The following is a 16194-nucleotide window of genomic DNA, read 5'->3' on the forward strand; positions in this document are numbered from 1 at the left end:
TGCCCGAAACGTAGAGTAATTCTCCTTCCTGCAACTTATCAGAGCCTGCTAATGGGAAACATTCCTCCCAGGGATTGGGGACCAGCTGGGGGATTTCTCCGGAGAGGTTGGCTGAGCCCCTGGCACCCTCCTGGCTTTCCAGGGCTGTGTAGGAGCTGATCTGACCAAAAAATGCTCATTGAAGGGGCAACTCTGAAGTCTGGTGCTGGTGGTGTCCTGTCCCATGGGGAGAGGCTTGTCCAGCCCTTGGGGGCACGGCTGAGGAGCCCCATCCTCTTCCATCATATCAGGGGACACCAACATCAAGCACAGAGCTATGGGGGGAAGAATGGGCATGCGTCAATGGTCAGGGGAGATGCTCCCACTGCTGAGGATGGTCGTGCAGGGCTGGTGGGACATTCGGGCAGACTGTTTGCTTTGGGCAATAGCCACCTAAAGCAAACTCCCCTCTGCTCAGGCTAAAGCCATGGGCTCCTCGTTGTGCCTGTGGGGTTTTGTGGGAGGTCCATAGGAGCCCTCTGCGGCCACTGCCCCACTGAGGATACCCCGTCACACATGTCTGAGCAAGGCACAGCTCAGGCCTTGCCAGCAATATGAGGATGAGCTTCCTACCACCCTGAAAACCACATCACAAACACCAGTGCCAAAAACACCCGAACCCAGCGGAAGTGCACTTCAGCAGCTGCTGGAGCGACCATTCCACATTTCCCCTTCTACAGATCTGCTTGGCCTTTGATGGACCCTGCTGGAACCTCTTCAAAGGGGGAGAGAAACTAGGGCGAACAGAAGGAACTGCAGAAGGAATCTCCGAAAATAAAATCGCTTTAAAGATAAGGCAGGGGAGGGGGTGAGCAGAGCACGGGGCGAGTACATGCCCTGAGAAGAATGTGTGAGGCTGGGCCAGCTGGTAGGTCTGGGCCGAGAGCTCGTCCCACTGCCGGGGCGCTCATGGCAAAGGTACTTGGCACCGGACCTGCCAAAGGCCTCGGGTCCCTCCAGGGTGTGGGTGGAAACCTGACTCCGAGCCCAGGACAGAGAGGCAGAAGACCACCAATGTAATCTCAGAGCGACCTGTGGCCCACCAGCACTTGTGGCTTTTCAGGACACTGAAACTCTGCCATTTTGCCATCTCGCCATCTCGGCAAGGTTGAGCACCTCTGTCACGCCATGGTCAAGCGGGATCTCAGGACTGGTGTCCCCCTGATGATCTCCCCAGGGGAGCTGCAGTAGATGCATCTGCAGAGTCCAACTTTGCACCAGCTGCTGCCAAATCCCAGTGAGGACCTGAGCTTCTGAACACCAGCCTGGTGAGAGAGTGCCCACATGGGACATAGAGATGGGGGCTTGCACCTCGTTTTATCCTGATGTACTCAAAGTCATCTTGTTCATGCTACAGGCCCCCCTCCATGGGAGCATTTTAATTCATGGGGAAGACTGGCACTGTGCAAAGCCCTTACATTACACTGCGCAGCCAATGAAGGCAACATCAACCCATCACTGAGCCCAGGCATCTTCTCTGCAGGGGCTCAAGCCACAGGGGACAGGTCTGGAGTCCTCCTCCATCCCATGAATCTCCTAGACTTCACTCCAAAGCAGGGTGGGAGGGCAGAGGACCTGCCTGTCAGGGGTGTGTGGGGGAGGCAACACTTGGAACCCAGACTTGCAGGGTGTAGCAGCAAACCATGTCTGTGTCCTGGATGGAAGGACTGACCACTGCTGGGGCTTCAGCAGAAACCCCCTCTACTGCCTGGCTTAGGTTTAGGGCAGGTCCTGGGGCTGCAAAAATCCCTCTGCAGCCTGGGCTGTGTGCCCAGGCTGAAGCCACATGCCCTAAGTACCTCCTGGTGCTGCTTATTCTGGCCATGGCAGAAGCCACGCCACATCCAGCCTGGGCACAGCACTGGGCGGCTAATCCTTAATCACCCTGTGTCTCAGTATCCCCTACTCTCAGGAGGATACAACAGCCCCAAGTTACTTTGGGGTGTGAGGGGTGCTGAATGGGGAATAGCAAAACCCTGCAGCCATGGTTCTCCAGTATCACCCCAGTGGGGTTATTTCTAATTTCTATGTCCCCAGGACGTGACCACGTGACTGGGGAGGCAAGAGGTCATTTGGCACGAAGGCACCCCCTGGCCAAGGATGGGGGATGCAGCCATCCAGACTGTCTACAGGGGCCAGATGCTGCCCCCCCTCCCCCGCACGTGCATTTGGGGGTCCCAAGTCACCCAGGTCTAGTTAGGCTGATTTCCAGCTCCCAAGATGGCTGCAGCTCATTTCACGCAAGTCTGTGTTGAATCCAAACAGCCCATGAGTGGCCCTGCTCCCACAGGGAGCATGGAATGGCTTTGCGTCCGGGAAGGAGCAGAGCAGTGCTGCAGAGGACCGGCCATGTTCCCTAGGGGGCTGAGCAGCAGTAGCCCACCCTGGCACAGTGTGCACGTCCCAGCTGCAATCGCCCGGCTGCTCCCTGGGGCCCTCTGCCCTGGGGAAGGTGTATGCTCGTCCTGCCCTTGACAGCGGCATCTCCTGGCCTGGTGTGGGCAGGAGGGAGATGGGGTGCATAAAGCATCCAGTCTTGCTTTGCTTTTTAAATGCACCAAAGCAAAGGCAAAGAGAGGAGCAGAGTGCTTGGATGGCAGGCATGAGGGTCCTTTGGGGACGCAGCAACACGGCCAGCCCAGAGGGTAGAAACCTCACTACACTTTGGATGCCAGCAACTAAAATGGCTTTTCCTTGAGCCTGAAACAAAAATCCCCATGGTATGGCCATGGGTCCAGCTGGCCCCCGCCGGATCCCGTTCCCATCTCGGGCAGCCCATGATGGTGCTGCCAGGATGGAGGTGTGCTCCGAGCTGCGATCGCCGCATTGTACACAGTGTCTTTGGGTACTGCTGGGGTAAAATGGTGTGGAGGAAACCCAGCAACCTCTCTGTTGAGAGATTTTGAATCTGGCCTAGCCATGAACCAAGCTCCCACACCAAGTGGGTGAGCTCTGGGAGCAGGACCTTGGGGGTTACTGCTGGGCAGAGCTTGCCAAAGGCAGAGCCCATCCATGGCAGTGAGGCAGACAGGGGGCTTGAGGCACCCAGCCCAGCAGCGTGCCTGCCCTGGGAGGCTGCCCACAGGCCACTACAGCTCAGGGGGGCATCAGGTCCCTTCCCTCTGACAAAACTGTTGAGTTTCATGCATATAACCAGAAAAGTAAATTCTGGTGTTTTGGTGTTAAATGGGTAGCAGCTGGTGTGCCTCAGGAAACAAGCAAAGCCCTTTGAGAAGAAGACAGTGGGGTAGTAGAGACCAAGCCCTGAGGTCCTTTCCTGGTCCCCAGCTCGCAGGCAGTCTGCCCAGGGAGAGGCAGAACCAGAGCTGAGTGAGAGGTTGGGATGCTCCAGCTCGGAAAGCCATCAGCCGCACACATCGTGCCAGGCAGCAGTTCTCCTGGCGGGGTGCGGGGAAGAAGCAGGAGGACGGATTGCTCAGGTGCAGGAGGAAACAGTGAAGCTCTCATTCCTCCGCTCCCAGCCAGTGCAGGCAATGCGGGCAGGCTTGGAGAGCTGCGCTGCCTCCCTGAGCTGGAGTCTCTCACTCTGCCTTTGTAGTCGCCTGACAATACAGGAATAAAAATAACCAGGCTGCATTTGCAGAGAGATAAAAGCGAAGTTTGCCTTTTGTGTCTCTCCGGGCAGTGGGACAGCAGCACCAATGGAGCTGTGTGGACATGACACATGGGAATTTCTGACATATCTTTTCCCACTCTGACCTTGACAGACACAATAAAAAGGGGCTTTGCTGCACGCACACAGCCACTCAGTCCTATCACCAAGGTTAGTAATAAAGAGCATGTCTGTGTGCACGCTTGTCCTCTGCTACTAACCCGCTTCACCTCTGCAGGGTGGATGTTCCTGGAGGACAGGGGCTGACTCCGGTGGTACAGGGGAGGGTGGGACAGAACTGGATCGAGAGCATTTTTGCTCAGGTCTATGCACTTTGCCAAGTTGCTGGCTACCAGCAGTGGCTACGTTTGTGATCGCTGTGGCGTTTCAGAGCTCTGCTGTGTGATACCACATTAGATGGATTTTAGAAAGCACTATCATAAAACCGCTTTTCCAAGCAGCTGTCACGGCGGTCTTCTAGAAGGGATCTTCCCAGGGATAATACCTCCAGTCTTGCTTTTATCTTCCTGCAATATTGCTCTGCAAAACAGACCTGGGTCTTTGCAGAGGTTTTGTGCAGGGTACCAGGGCTCCAACAGGTCTGTAGAGCTGGAATAGGTTTTAGCTGAGTTTATCAAGAAAAGGGGTGTCGTTGACAATCTCTGGTGACACCTAAAATGTGACTGTGGATTTTGACACCAAAGCAATGCCAGCTTTCCCAGCTGGAACTTGCAGTGTGGGGCTGATAGCAGCAGAAGGGAAAGTGTTCAGTAATTGTCTTGTTATTATAGTTAGTTATTATTAGCTAGTATTGTTGTCACTATCTTCTCTCACTCTCTAAATTTAAAAGCGCGTTTGGTGACTCTCACAGCCCAGCGGCGAGTGCTTTCCCCATGCACTGACTCCTTGTCCCTTCCCTCCTTTCAGCATTCAGGTGTCTTTCACTCTTCCTTCACTGCTGCCGTCTTCCTCCAGCCGGGCAAGATGTCTATGCTGGACATGAGTGTGTTTGGGGAGGCTGCTGAATACCTCCGGAAAAGCTACACAGAGCAGCTGAAGCTTCAGACAATCCCGTTCGATGGTAAGACCCCGAGGCAGCTCTCGGCACAACCCTGTGTGTGTGCCCCAAGCCAGCCCCTTCACCATGGCTCTCTTTGGAGACCATCCCCATCCCTTTCCCAGTGCTGCTCCTCATGGTATTGCAGGCACTGCAGACTTGCCCCCACCACCCCAGAGGACAGGACGATCTCAGAAGTAGGAAAAGCAGGTTTTTTACTTTCCTCTTGTTTGCTGAAGTGTGGGCGGAGGTGGCCCTTCATCTCCCCCAACCCTGAGGGGAAGGAGGGCTGAGGGAGATGGGCTCAGGGACTGGTGTGAAAGCCTTCTCCAGCTCCACTTCATATTGGAGGTGTCTGCTCCATCCCAGCCACTGCGCTGTACTGCAGCTCCCCATGCTCAGGCTCCAGGACCCAACTTGCTCCTCTTGGTTCAGCAAATGAGGAGAGTTTTGCTTCCTCTCACCGTCTTTGTTCATGACAGTCTGAGTGCAAGCACACGTGAAGCAGCAGACTTCTGTCAGGCTAAAAGTTGACCCCAGCAAAGTTAAACAGCTGCCGAACATGAAGAAGGCAAAGAAATCCAATCTCCTATGACGAAGAACGTAGGAAGGAATAATCACTGTCCTTCCATGTTATCTGACTGCATTCATGTGGCTTTCAGTTGACAATTTCAAATGGTTTCCTACTTTTCAACACGGTTTGTGTCTTTTCTCCTTTCCTTTCCTTTCCTTTCCTTTCCTTTCCTTTCCTTTCCTTTCCTTTCCTTTCCTTTCCTTCCCTTCCCTTCCCTTCCCTTCCCTTCCCTTCCCTTCCTTTCCCTTCCCTTCCTTTCCCTTCCCTTCCCTTCCCTTCCCTTCCCTTCCCTTCCCTTCCCTTCCCTTCCCTTCTCTTCTCCAGGAAAGAAGCGAGTTTGGATCCCGGATGAGAAAGAAGCTTATATTGAAGTGGAAATCAAAGAAAGCACTGGTGGCAAAGTCACTGTGGAAACCAAAAATAAGGAAGTAAGCAAAATACCTTTCATTTTCCAAGGGAGAGCAAGTGTGTGCAGACAGGGGGGGATATGTGTGACAAGATCATGTCTGAAACTAGCGAGCTCTTGCTGATAACGCTTCCACATTCGGTGATTAGTCATGCCCCGAGGGGACACACACCGCAGTGTGTCAGGACACGTAGGCCAATTACTTGCCAAGAGTGGCAACAGTTCAGCATCTCCCATTGAGTGTTTGCTTTCAAACACGGTTTACCGTGTGAGGCAGACCGAAGGGGGACAGTTGGGCTGGCCCAGCACAGCTCCCAGCCATGGGAGGAAGGACTGCCTGAAGGCAGCACCTGCCCCAGCACAGCCCTTTGCAATGCTGAACCGCTGCCTGGTTCACCTCAAAGGTTGACACAAGAGGTAAGGGGCCAATTGGCCAATTCCTGCTCGTTTTAGCTGGGATTTGCAGTGGAGTGAGCGGTGCTGTTGGGAGAACAGGCACTGGGCAAAGGGGTAGGACCAGCTATTGTCTAGTGGTGAGGCTCCAGCTTTCCAGCAGTGGGAGGGAGGCAAACCAAGCAGGGATGAGCTGCTACTTGTCAAGATAACATCCAGTACAAATAGGTGCAAATGAGCTTAATTAATATTCCTTTCTTGGCTATGGGAGTCTTCATGGCAGTGCAGAGACTCATGCTGGTGCAAAACTGGGAGAAAGAAAAAGGACCTGACCAGGCAGTAAATGGTGGACTTTATTATTTCTATTTCTTGGCTAGCCAGCATGGCACTGAGAAGTGTTCATGTCTGCCGAATTTAAAAGAAACATATGTAATCGTCTTTGAAAAGTGTCAAGGCTTTGCAAATATTTTTGTCTGAAACTGGGAAAAAAAGTAAAGAAATTTGCCCTCTCCAAAATAAAATTTATTGGGCAGGGGGTATAATTTTAAAGTTTATTCTTATGTTTAAAAGATCTTCAGCTTCTGCGAACAAAGCAGTTTCCAAACCTTTTTTGCTGATCCCTCTTGAAACTGTCTTTTTTATCAATTTGTCATGGATTTACACAATCTGAAACTATATCTGCTTTCACTGGATCAGCATTTCCGGCAGAAACAGTTTCAAGAGACATAACCCCACCCTTATCCTTCTATCTACCCTCCCGCTTTTAATACTTATCACCTTTTAACACCATGCACTTGATATTCACCTGTAAAAATACCCCAGACAAACCTCTTTGAAAAGTTTCATTTAATCTTTATCAAAGAGACCATTTGCTAAATCCAGCTTCTTCCATTCAGGCCAGATACGTAATGTGATAGTTTCCCAGCGCTTGGCTTCTCAGGATTAAGTAAATCCAGTTATAAGTGATGGGGTACAGGCTTCAGCTGTTTGCCCAAATAACCAGAGATCTCTCTGAGCAAAAGACCATGCCGCCACAGGGTTTTAGGCTGCAAAGAAGAGTGCAGGATGGGGGTGTTGACCACGCTGTGGGGTGACATCTTGGTGCCCCCCAACTTGGACCCCCTCTGTCTGGCTCGGCCACAGCCCATCACCCTGGGGAGGGAGCGGGTCTGGGGCTCGCTTGTCCCAGCTGGGCTTTGTAGCCAGGGTGCTGGTGGGGCTGCCCTAGCCCCGTTACCCCAAAATGGAAGGCAACCCTGTCGGGAGAACAGCAGGCAAGAGACCAGGGTTGTCCCCAGCATGGGACTGTCGGTATGCCTGTCCACCTGGCAGGTTTTGGGGGAGAGGGTGTTTGGTGGGGGCCGCGATCCATCTGACGTGTCCCCCCTCTCCGGCAGACACGGGTGGTGAAGGAGGATGAGCTGCAGCTCATGAACCCCCCCAAGTTCGACATGATTGAGGACATGGCGATGCTGACGCACCTCAACGAGGCCTCTGTGCTCTACAACCTGAAGCGCCGCTACTCCCACTGGATGATCTACGTAAGCTCACAGCCCCCGGGCGACGGGGCTTCACCCTGTGGGGTGGGGAGGCGAAGGGGCGTCGGGGCACCCAACGGGGCACTCATCCCCCCCCCTTCTCCCTGCAGACCTACTCGGGGCTCTTCTGTGTCACCATCAACCCCTACAAGTGGCTGCCCGTCTACACCGCGCCGGTGGTGGCAGCCTACAAGGGCAAGCGGCGCTCCGAGGCACCCCCGCACATCTACGCCATCGCCGACAATGCCTACAACGACATGCTGCGCAGTAAGCCCTCGCCTTGGGGTCCCCCATCTTGGGGGGTCTGGGATCCTGGGGCAGGGGGTGAGGCACCGGCCTAATGCCCGTCCTTCTCTTCCAGACCGTGAAAACCAGTCCATGCTCATCACGTAAGTGCCCCTCCATGCCCTTGCCCTGCCCGGCCCCGGCGTGAGCGGTCAAGGCCCCCCATGCTGCGCTCCCGGGGGAGCCGCGGGCAGGCACCCCGTGCCCCAGGAGGGCCCCCCGGGCCGTGTTCCCCCCCTCCCCGCCCCGGCAGCTGTTGGCCCCCCCCGTCCCTTCCCGCCCAGCCTGCCGCCGCCGCCGCGCCAGGTGACAAAGCCCCGCGCAGGCCTGGCGGGCAGGCTCCCCCGCACCCCGACAGCTGCGGGAGCTGCCGTGGGGTGCCCCGACCGCCGGTGTCCTCCGAGGAGCGACGGGGGAAGGAGAGATGGAGGCCAAGGCCAGAGGGAGATGGCGGCGGCCGGAGGGGCGGCGGCGGGGGAGGAGGGTGATGTGGGAGGGTGTAGGCCAGGTTGATTTCAAGTGACATATAGATAAGGGCTATATAAAGGACACTAAAGGACCCTATGCTGCTGCCAGGAGCCACGGACATTTTTAGCCTCGGCCATAGCCTAATTAGGAAAGGCAGGGGCTGTGGAGCGATGCTTGGCACGTGTCCGGTGGCGGCTTTGCTCCCCGGCTCCCCCCCGGCTCTTTGTGGCCTGGGATTACAATGGGAGAGCAGCTAACTATAGGGATGAGCTCAGCGGGGCCCGCTGGCCACCTGCACCCCGCGCCGGGCACGCCGGCCCCCACACTCGCCTGGGCAGGATTCACCCTGGCACGGTGCTACCGCCATCTCCAAGAACCCCCAACAAAGCGGGGCGTGCTGAAACTACCCGAGTGGGAGCAGGGGAGGCTGGTTCCTGGCTGATCCCGGACAGCTGAAGCCCCGAGGCCAGGGCCGTACAACCTTGGTGGGTGCTGGCACCTCCTGCCATATCTGCGGAGGGCAGCTGACTCCCCACGGCACCTTCGAGGAGGCAGGTGGAGCCCGGGCTTGCAGCCGGAGGACACGGCGAGGGTGGAGCTGGGTTTCGCTCCAAAGTCAAGCACGTGCACCCCCAGACTGGAGGGGCTTGATAGTGCCAGCCTCCCCGTCCCTCTGATACTTTGCTTCTCCCTCCTGGCATGATGAGCGGGGCAGCAGATCAGCAGGGTCTCTCTGTTTGAAGTTTTGCCTGTTCTTTGCCTCATGTCCTTGATCTGTGTATTTCTGTTACTCTAAGCGGAGAATCTGGTGCTGGTAAGACTGTAAACACCAAGCGGGTCATTCAGTACTTTGCCATTGTCGCAGCCTTGGGCGACACACCGGGCAAGAAATTAGTAAGACCCTCTTTTGAAACAAGTTCTTGCTGTTTTCTTCCTTTCTTTATTATCCCCCCCCCCCCCCCTTCCCCTTTCTTCTTCTTTTTACTTTTTTTTTTTCTTCCCCCAACTTTTTGCATTTGGAAGCGTGTTTTGGTCTGACCCACCCAGGGCTTGGCTTTTCCCTGACTTTTGAACAAGCAAGGCTTGAAATTATTCTGCTCAAGGGGAAATGGATTTTTTTTATGTGGCTGCTCAATCTGTGCAGCTTGGAGGAGGTGCTTTAGATGCCGTCTTTATTTTCTCTTCCTCCTTCAACACCTCACAGATCTTCTTCCTAAGGAGCATTAAAACAATGGAGTAAACCTGCCATTTCCCACCTTGCCTCTTTTAAGCCTTGCTTTTCATCCTTTTCTCCTTTTTTTCTCCTCTTGTTCATTTTGACCCTTTTCTACCTTGTGCTTTTCTTGCTCTTGTTTTGATTCTTGCATTTCTTTGGTGCTGGTTATTTTTGAGCTGCCCTTGCAATTGCTTATTTCTTCTTGATACGTTGAGGCTCCAGCCTGCTTTTTCCTTGTAGAAGCAAACTGGCTGCTTTAGGTATCAGACAAGCAATACTTCAGCATTATTTTCTTTACTCTTCTTTGGGTTTGGATTTAACTGTTCTTGCTTTTTGATGCATTTCTTTATTTTCTTGACCTAATCTATTTAACAACTTTTTGGCATCTCTTATAAAGTTTAATCCTCCCATTTTTTTCTTGGACGTTTTTTGGCACTAAATGGTCATGCCCTGCTTTTCTGACCATGCTTCTTGTGGTTCTTGCCTGGCTTTTCTGGATTTCTAAAGACAATTTTCTTTCCTTTCTCTAGGCAGCTCTTGCCACTAAAACTGGGGTAAGTGTGGAGACTCCTAATCTTTAATGCTGAGGACAGAGTTCTGCTGCACTACAAAGCTATGGTGGGATGATGAGGAATGCTTGGGTCTGGGAGCAAGGGCTGCCCCAGCACCTGGGCAGCGTTTAGTTCTCTGCTTGGCTTTGTATCACCTCCCACCTTCCCATAGTTTGAAGCTTTGGTGTTTCAGCTCTTAGTGACTTTCTACCTTTCTGACTCCAACCTCTCCTTCAAGGGATCATTACTCTTAAAACACTCATTTCTAACCAGTACGCTGTTTGCCTGGGGGTGGCATGGGCTCCTCCAAAGATAAGGTGAAGCCTCCACTCTCTGAGACGTTGGTGTCCCCCCCAGCCTCGAAGCCCTGCTGAAGGCAGTGGTGCTGAGGGGCAGGGGAAGAGCCTCTTTGCCACGGGCAGTACTGTGCTCTGGCTGCAGACCGGGGCCCTGACAATGCCTGGACATGCCACCCTTTGCAAAGACCTTATCTGGCTCGGCCCACCACATTGCAGTCAGCTGATGTCCTTCTCTGGGGTGCATATCTGAGGTGCTTGTTTAGCTCCAAGGAAACAACTGGGTGCCTTCAGAAATCCAGCAAAGGCTCACTCCCTGGTGCTCCCAGCACCCCAAGGGCTCAGCCATTTCAGCAGCTCAGTTGTATGTCCTTGGCCCTCAGTTTCTCTGTCTGAGCACTGAGAGACAGCCTTTAGCTGAAGCACAGTCTTTGTTGGGGAATGCTCATTAACACAAGTCTCAGACCACTTGGGCAAACTTACTAAGAGTGAGATAGCTGGGGGGCTGAATCTGTGGGTCCTGGGGCAGCCCATGGGGCAGCCCCCATTGAATCCCACAGGCCAGGCAATTTTAGATCAGGCTGAATTTAAAGTTAACAGAGCAAAAGCTATCCAAGTGACAAGATACAGTTTGTTAGTAAAGCTGTGATTCAGAGCTGCTCCCTGTCTCTTTTGTTCTTCATATGCCTGGAGCTGTAGAGGTGGGGAGCAGTCATGGGCCCAACACTGAAAAGACAGCATGGCTCTTGGTGGGCAGAACCCAGAGCTGGTGTTTCCCACCCAAGGAAAGCCCTATGGACTGTAATGTGTCAGAGCACGAGCAAAAGCTCTCATGAAAAATTCTGCACGTGCCTGTGCCGCCAAACTCTACTACTGTTGTCAAACCCCACTGTCCTTTGTGTGGCTTGGCACAAGCCTCTTGCTTCTCTCCTTGAATTCTTGTCCTGCTTTGCCTGCATTAGGTGGGGGCTGTCTCTTTATCTTTGAACTGTACATGTGAAACACGAATGGAAAAACAAGGTTAGGGGAAGATTAATCTTGGGGCTTGCTCAGGAGAGCTCCAGTAAGTTCAGCAGATCATGCCAGCTAGGACCTGTGATGTGTTCCCATCACACTGTGACCCTGCTGTGCATGTTTTTGGTGTAGGGAGTTGTAGATCAAGCCTGTTTTCTGGATGTCTTCTTTTAGAATGTGCTGTGACTTCAACTGTCCAAGGCTTTGGTTTGGTGGAAGAGGAAATGCCTGGCAGAGTCAAAGAGCCTGAAATGTTTCAGACTGTTGTGACAGTGCGTGCTTGCTCTTGGTTTGCATATTGTAGCAGCCTAAGAAAGGGGCTAAGGAGTCCTGTGTGCAGAGGGGACAGTAGCCTGGATCTTCAGAGGGACCAGTTTAGGCAAGGAGAAGCCCACAGAGAGCACTGCTGCAAAACCTAGCTCTGCTGACCCCTAAACTGGGCTGCATAGCCTCATGAGACAAGGAGATGCCTCAGGAGCAGCAGGCTCTTAAAGACAGCTAACGAGCATAGCAGGCAGATGGTGCAAGGAGCCCCACTCTCTGTTTCCCTGTGTTGTTGGTAACAGATCCCCTCCAGCTGGGTGGGAGCTGATACATCCTTTGGTTTTGTTTTCCAGGGCACCCTCGAAGATCAAATCATTGAGGCTAACCCAGCTATGGAAGCTTTTGGCAATGCCAAAACCATAAGAAATGACAACTCCTCACGTTTTGTAAGTATCTTAGCAAGACAGAAAGCTAATGTGCTGTGTTTATGTAAGCTGAATACGTTGCTTGTGGTATTGTGTTTTTGAACGGTGTGAGCCAAAGGCATGTAGCAAGCTTTGCTTCCTAGTGGGATTGGACTGCTGAGGCCAAGCTTCTTCTGGTTACATCGGTGCAGTAAATGTGTGCTGGTCAGAATGAATCACCCTGGTGTCACAGCCTGTGGCTGGAGAGAAGTCCCTTGCAGGACCAGAGTTGAGAGGGCCAGTAAGCACAGCCTGGAGCACTGGAGCTGGGACAGACAAGCATGCCCCTTTCAGGGAGCAGCATCTTTTTTGCTAGGCCCAGCCTGGGTCCGCTGTGGGATGCAGAGCTCATCAGCCACAGGTGGCATTGATGTCTGTTCTTGTGCCTTGAGGGAAAGGAGACACTCTTGGGTGATATTCCTCAGCACATCACAAAGCAGGAGGCTGCGGACAGACTCAGTATCACACTCCCCAGCAGAAGTGCTTAGCTTTAAGAACAGGCCTGAGGACAGGGATTTATCTGCTGTGAGTGAAATTTCTGCCTGCCTAGAGTTTAAAGCCTTAGGCAATGCTGTCTGACCCACTGCACATTACAAACTAGAGAACTTCACCCAGCTACCCCTCACAGAGCCCAGTAACTTGCCTGGCATCAGCAGAAGCCTAAGAAGTGGGAAATTGCCAGTGTCTTGTAGCTGTCTGAGATGTCTCGGAGCTGCTTAGAATTGTACCTGTGTAGCCAAGCCCAGCACTTACCTCCTGCACATGTTTTCAGGGCAAGTTCATCCGGATCCATTTTGGCCCCTCAGGGAAGCTGGCCTCTGCAGACATTGATATCTGTGAGTAAACATGTGCCAGCTGCAGTGGGGAGGGATTTCATCTCACTATTTGTGCCAATGCTGGGTCAGTTCCAGGAAAGAACAAGCCCTCCTCTAACCCCTCTACCCTATTTGATTCCAGATCTTCTGGAAAAATCAAGAGTGATTTTCCAGCAACCCAAAGAGCGAAGCTACCACATCTACTACCAGATCCTCTCTGGGAAGAAACCAGAGTTGCAAGGTAAGGCAGCTGAAGCTGCAGCATAGCCTTTATAGCATGATGGCCTGAAAATAGCCACAAAGAGCTCTGTTGTCAGCTTTGGGTCCACAGGGACTGAGCAAACCCAGCTCACCATGCAGGTACTGCCCTCAAATGCTTTTCTAGCTGCACAGGATCATAGGATTGGTGGATAATTCAGTGGAAGGGATTTCAAGAGGTCATCTAGTCCAGCTTCCTTTATTCTCACAGGCTGAGAAACCAGAGTAAAGCCCTTTCTGCAACTGCCTAGGAGCAGAGAAGTGGTCATTCAGGGTCTATCTGCAGGGTGGGAGCATGCTTTGCAAAGCCGCCTTGCATAGAGTCCTTGTTGTGTGGCGGATACAGCACTGACCTCAGCATGTGCAGGCTGGATATTTACTCATTTTGGGGTAGGGGAGAAGTGTTTTGCAGCCTACTCTGAGCTCCTTCAGCCACCCTAGTGAGATGACCTGTTTCAGGTGAGCTTAAAAACAGCTGCAGAGCTCACTTGCAGCAGCAGCAGCCCTAGTGTAGACGTATCCTAGATGTGTTCCCCAGGACAGTCCCAGCTGACCCAAATTTGCATTGGGCAGCCCTGCTCTCCAGGTGCCAGGTCACACAGAGTGCACAGGAAACCTTTCCACACTGCAGAAAGATGGCTGGCACAGGCCCCTGGGGTGGGTCAGCCTCTTGGCTGCAGGCTCTTGAGCTTGTTGCTTGCTCGAGAACAATACCTTATTAGGCAGGTCTGGAGAGCTGTGCAGAGCAGTAATCTTATCTGGTGGTCACAAGGACATGGATGGCCACTTCTAAATCAGTCTGCAGCCAAGCCATATCCCAAGATAGCAAGCAGGAGGCACATCACAGAAGAGATGGACCCATGTGTGGACCTGCCTGGGCTTGAAGAGGCTGTTCCTCCCACTGGCAGATGCCCTCTAGTTGAGGCTGGTGAAGCCTTACCTCTTCATCTGTGTTCAGGGTTGCCCCTCTGCCCCAGCTTTGTCTCTGTCAGACTGGGCTCAACCTCTGCATGTTTTCCCCCAACAGATATGCTGCTGCTCTCCCTCAACCCCTATGACTACCACTTCTGCTCTCAGGGTGTAACAACTGTGGATAACCTGGATGACGGCGAGGAACTCATGGCGACAGATGTATGTGTACTTCCTTCACACTGCACAGCCCAAGGCAGGGGCCTGGGGGAGGGCACCACCTCCTTCTGGGCAGATATGGGGATGTGTCCTGGCTTTTCTGTGTCCCTCTCTAAATTAGCTGTGAGTTCCCTCTGGTTTATTGGCCGTTGCTCTACACATGCTGTGAGCCTACAAGAAAGAGCAGAGTGACTCTGATCTCCATCAACAGCCTCCTCCAGGCACAGAAGGGAGAGTAATTCCCTGCATTAGGAAGGGCCTGTAGCACATGAGCACTTCCCATGGCTCCCATGAGAAGATGAGACCTCAGCTTGGAAAACCTCCTGCTTGTGGATGCTAGGATATCCTTTTGCTTTCAAATAGATTGTGTGGGAGCTGGACTCACATTCAAAATCCCATGGACAGGATTCCTTGGCTAGGTGCCCACTGGATAGAGCACTCTGTCCAGAGCCCCAGGACAGAGAAAGTGCCTTAGGAGATGGTGGGAGGACTCACCTCAGAGTGGTCATTTTGTTCTATCTATACTGCTTTGTCTCTCCTCAGCACGCCATGGACATCTTGGGCTTCAGCAATGATGAGAAATACGGCTCCTATAAAATAGTGGGCGCTATTATGCACTTCGGCAACATGAAGTTCAAGCAAAAGCAGCGAGAAGAGCAGGCAGAGGCTGATGGCACTGAAAGTGAGTTTGGCTCCATGCTGCCAGAGCTGCCCAGCCTGGGCTGGGCATGCAAATTCCTCCAAGGGCAGACTGTGGTAACTTCCCTGGCCTGGTCTGTGAAGGTCAGTGACCATGATCCCAAGCAACCACACTGTCTTAGGACCTGCTGTAGGTGCACAAAGGGGCTTGTCCTTGAGCAGGCATATTTAGGACAGCCTTTTCTGCAAGCACTAGGTGGTCTCATCTGCATCAGGCTTGCCTCAGCAACATCACAGGCTGTCACACCCTAGCTGTGCTTCACCTAGTTCAGCCTTCTCCTGCCCTTCATCACCTCTTCTTTTGAACTTCATTAAACAGCCTTCCAGAGCAGATTGTCCACAGAATATGAGCCAGACCATGATCAGGATTGCAAGGACCTGCTCAAGTCACAGCCTCCTGAAGAGCATTTAGAGTAGGATACAGTCACTGTCTAATACTTCTCCTTGTTTGTTGCTTAGGAAAATCCAATGCAAATCACAGGTCTAAGAGAAGAGTCAAACTGCAGAGCAAATCTGAAAATTCAGAAAAGTCAGAGCTCAAATATTTTCTGTTACTTTTGCACCGCTGCATTATGCCTGGCTCCCAGGCATAATGGGGTGAGCTTCAAGGAGAGGGTGATTTTCCAGCATGTGGAATGATGAGAAGGGGGAGCCCTATCACTTAATTGGAAGGCTTAAACAGTAACTATACATCAGCTTAGGCAGGGATCCAGCAGAAATGACTACCTGGATCGGACCTTGACATGCTAACATTCATGTAGGAAGAGTTCCCCTTGCCTCAGGAACGTCAACATAGGATTCAGGTGCTACCTGGTAATTAATGAAGATTTTGATCTAGCAGTGATTTCCCTACAAAGGTGATTTTCTAGCTACAATCTGCTATTAGGAGTCTATGAAAGATAAGCAAGAAGATCACCTCTCTTCTGGTCAGTTCAAATTCACTGCATGGGAATCCAAGCTTGCACTGGAAAATGCAAAGAGATCCCCAGATCAAGAAGACTCAGAAACCTGATAGGCACCTGATAAGGTGCAGCATGTCTGCTATGGCCATCTCCTCCAAACAGTAACTTCTCAGGCAGGAGGTCCAGACTTTAAAAGCATCATACAATATCCAAG

At 52.6% G+C, this 16194-nt stretch overlaps 1 protein-coding gene across 1 annotated transcript in view; it reads left to right on the forward strand.

The window, feature by feature from the left end:
* The first annotated feature begins 3709 nt into the window (after nucleotides 1-3709).
* Nucleotides 3710-16194, forward strand: part of MYH7B (myosin heavy chain 7B) — a 29671-nt gene continuing 17186 nt past the window's right edge. Inside the window, exons 1-13 of the mRNA XM_069807308.1 lie at nucleotides 3710-3823; nucleotides 4580-4733; nucleotides 5608-5711; nucleotides 7480-7623; nucleotides 7731-7887; nucleotides 7982-8009; nucleotides 9171-9267; nucleotides 10120-10143; nucleotides 12068-12160; nucleotides 12951-13014; nucleotides 13136-13234; nucleotides 14279-14382; nucleotides 14923-15061. Coding sequence (XP_069663409.1) covers nucleotides 3725-3823; nucleotides 4580-4733; nucleotides 5608-5711; nucleotides 7480-7623; nucleotides 7731-7887; nucleotides 7982-8009; nucleotides 9171-9267; nucleotides 10120-10143; nucleotides 12068-12160; nucleotides 12951-13014; nucleotides 13136-13234; nucleotides 14279-14382; nucleotides 14923-15061 — 1306 coding nt within the window. The 5' untranslated portion in view covers nucleotides 3710-3724. The remainder of the gene's footprint in view (nucleotides 3824-4579; nucleotides 4734-5607; nucleotides 5712-7479; nucleotides 7624-7730; nucleotides 7888-7981; nucleotides 8010-9170; nucleotides 9268-10119; nucleotides 10144-12067; nucleotides 12161-12950; nucleotides 13015-13135; nucleotides 13235-14278; nucleotides 14383-14922; nucleotides 15062-16194) is intronic.

The sequence above is a fragment of the Haliaeetus albicilla genome, chromosome 2 (assembly GCF_947461875.1).
Source record: "Haliaeetus albicilla chromosome 2, bHalAlb1.1, whole genome shotgun sequence".
In the NCBI taxonomy this organism is placed as follows: Eukaryota; Metazoa; Chordata; class Aves; order Accipitriformes; family Accipitridae; genus Haliaeetus; species Haliaeetus albicilla.